General features: G+C 43.0%; 1 protein-coding gene across 1 annotated transcript in view; it reads left to right on the top strand.

Moving 5' to 3' along the window:
- The first annotated feature begins 2,109 nt into the window (after positions 1-2,109).
- Positions 2,110-2,797, top strand: part of LOC105001608 (spermine synthase-like) — a 4,309-nt gene continuing 3,621 nt past the window's right edge. The window contains 2 exon segments of the mRNA XM_010857979.1: positions 2,110-2,253; positions 2,256-2,474. Of these exon segments, the coding sequence (XP_010856281.1) occupies positions 2,217-2,253; positions 2,256-2,474 (256 nt within the window). The 5' untranslated portion in view covers positions 2,110-2,216.

Genomic DNA, 2,797 nt, shown 5'->3' on the forward strand with positions numbered 1-2,797 from the left:
AGACGCTTGCTCCTTGAAAGAAAAGCTATGACCAACCTAGACAACATATTAAAAAGCAGAGACTTTGCCAACAAAGGTCTGTCTAGTCAAAGCTATGGTTTTCCCAGTAGCCATGTATGGATGTGAGAATTGGACTATAAAGAGAGCTGAGCGCCCAAGAATTGATGCTTTTGAACTGTGGTATTGGAGAAGACTCTTGAAAGTCCCTTGGAATGCAAAGAGATCCAACCAGTCCATCCTAAAGGAGATCAGTCCTGACTGTTCATTGGAAGGACTGATGCTAGAGCTGAAACTCCAATCCTTTGGCCACTTGATGCTAAGAACTGACTCATTTGAAAAGACCCTGATGCTGGGAAAGATTGAAGGTGGGAGGAGAAGGGGACGACAGAGGATGAGATGCTTGGATGGCATCAGCGACTCGATGGACATGAGTTTGAGTAGGCTCCGGGAGTTGGTGATGGACAGGAAGGCCTGGCGTGCTGCAGTCCATGGGGTTGCAAAGAGTTGGACATGACTGAGCAACTGAACTGAACTGAACTGATGGGATCAGATGCCATGATCTTAGTTATTTGAATGTTGAGTTTTAAGCCAACTTTTTCACTCTCCTCTTTCATCCTCGTTAAGAGGCTCTTTAGTTCCTCTTCACTTTCTGCCATTAGAGTGGTATCATCTGCATATCTGAGGTTGTTGATATTTCTCCCAGCAATCTTCATTCCAGCTTGTGAGTCATCCAGCCCAGCATTTTGCATGATGTACTCTGCATATAAGTTAAATAAGCAGGGTGACAATATATAGCCTTGACATACTCCTTTCCCGATTTTGAATCAGTCCATTGTTCGATGTCCAGTTCTAATTGTTGCTTCTTGTTCTTCCTACAGGTTTCTCAGGAGACAGGTAAGGTGGTCTGGTATTCCCATCTCTTGAAGAATTTTCCACAGTTTGTTGTGATCCACACAGTTAAAGGCTTTAGCATAGTCGATGAAGCCAAAGTAGATGTTTTTCTGGGATTCGCTTGCTTTTTCTATGATCCAATGGATGTTGGCAGTTTAATCTCTGGTTCCTCTGCCTTTTCTAAATCCATCTGGAAGTTCTTGGTTCACGTTCTGTTGACACCTAGCTTGGAGGATTTTGAGCATTGTCTTGCTAGCGTGTAAAATGAGTGCAGTTGCACAGTAGTATGAATATTCTTTGGCATTGCCTTTCTTTGGGATTGGAATGAAAACTTTACATAGATTTACATAGTTTGACATAGAACTTACAGTAGCCTAGGCAATCCTATTGACTGATGAAAACAGTTGACAATTTGGAAGTCAAATGTTATAATTAGAAGTTGTTTAGTGAACAAGTGATTCAAATTAGCTGGATAATTTTGATGGCTAATAGAATTGTATCTCTCACCTTTGTAAATATATGATATTCCCTTGGCCAAACAGGGAATGTTCCTCCCTAAACATCACAAGAGAAATAGTGACAACTTTTTTTTTATTTGGTTGGAGAGAGGTAATTCTCTGCAGACTATCTACCCTTTCTAGGAAGACAAGGTGCAATTCAACTGATTGGGTTTCAGCTCCAGCCAAGTTAATATAATTGATTCTGTTTCTGTTCCCTTCAGCCATTTTATTATAATTGATTGGGTTAAAGTTTGATTGTGTTAGGGCTTCAACCATTTTACTTTAAGTGATTAGGCTGCTACAGCTTTAGATATATTGATAGAATAATACTTTCCTGAAACTACACCAGGTTATTTGCTACTTCTAATAAGGCTGATCGCATCCATTACACTTTGACTTTTCCTTATTTCACTTGTGGTACACAATCTTTTGAGTGCATTATCCTACTGTTACTATTTTGCAGGTTAACTGCAACCTGAAGAAATGCAATGGCTTCCTAGTTGGTCCTTCTGCCTTTCATTTCTCCTCCAATCTTTCCTGTACACACAGTTGTCAAATCAGTTATCTTAAAATCTGTTTCAAACATCTTACAACATAGGAGAAAATACTTGCAACTCATATATCTGATAAGGGTCTAGTATCTGGACTATATAAAGAACTCTTAGAGCTCACCAACAAAAAGACAAACAATCCAATTAAAAAACGGGTAAAGCTCGGCCTCCCCGGCGCGGCGCACTCCCCGCCGGCCGCAGCCTGACACGCCGCGCGGCCCCCCCAGTCTCTCCGGCCGTCTCCCCCAGGCATGGCCCAGGGCCTCGCCTCACTATGGCAGCAGCACGGCACAGCACCCTCGACTTCATGCTCGCGCCAAAGCTGATGGTGAGACCATTCTGAAAGGCCTCCAGTCCATTTTCCAGGAGCAGGGGATGACGGAGTCAGTGCACACCTGGCAGGACCATGGCTATTTAGCGACGTACATAAACAAAAACGGCAGCTTTGCCAATTTGAGAATCTACCCGCATGGATTGGTGTTGCTGGATCTTCAGAGCTACGACGGCGACGCACAAGGCAAAGAAGTCGATAGTCTTTTGAACAAAGTAGAAGAAAGAATGAAAGAATTGAGTCAGGACAGTACTGAGCGGGTAAAGCGATTACCACCCATAGTTCGAGGAGGGGCCATTGACAGATACTGGCCCACTGCGGATGGTCGCCTGGTTGAGTACGACATAGATAAAGTGGTGTATGACGAAGACTCACCTTACCAGAACATTAAAATTTTACACTCAAAGCAATTTGGGAGTATTATCATCCTCAGTGGGGATGTTAATTTGGTGGAAAGTGATTTGGCGTATACCCGGGCCATCATGGGCAGTGGCAAAGAAGATTACAGTGGCAAAGATGTACTA

Source organism: Bison bison, unplaced genomic scaffold (genome assembly GCF_000754665.1).
Source record: "Bison bison bison isolate TAMUID 2011002044 unplaced genomic scaffold, Bison_UMD1.0 scf7180017864383, whole genome shotgun sequence".
Taxonomy (NCBI): Eukaryota; Metazoa; Chordata; class Mammalia; order Artiodactyla; family Bovidae; genus Bison; species Bison bison.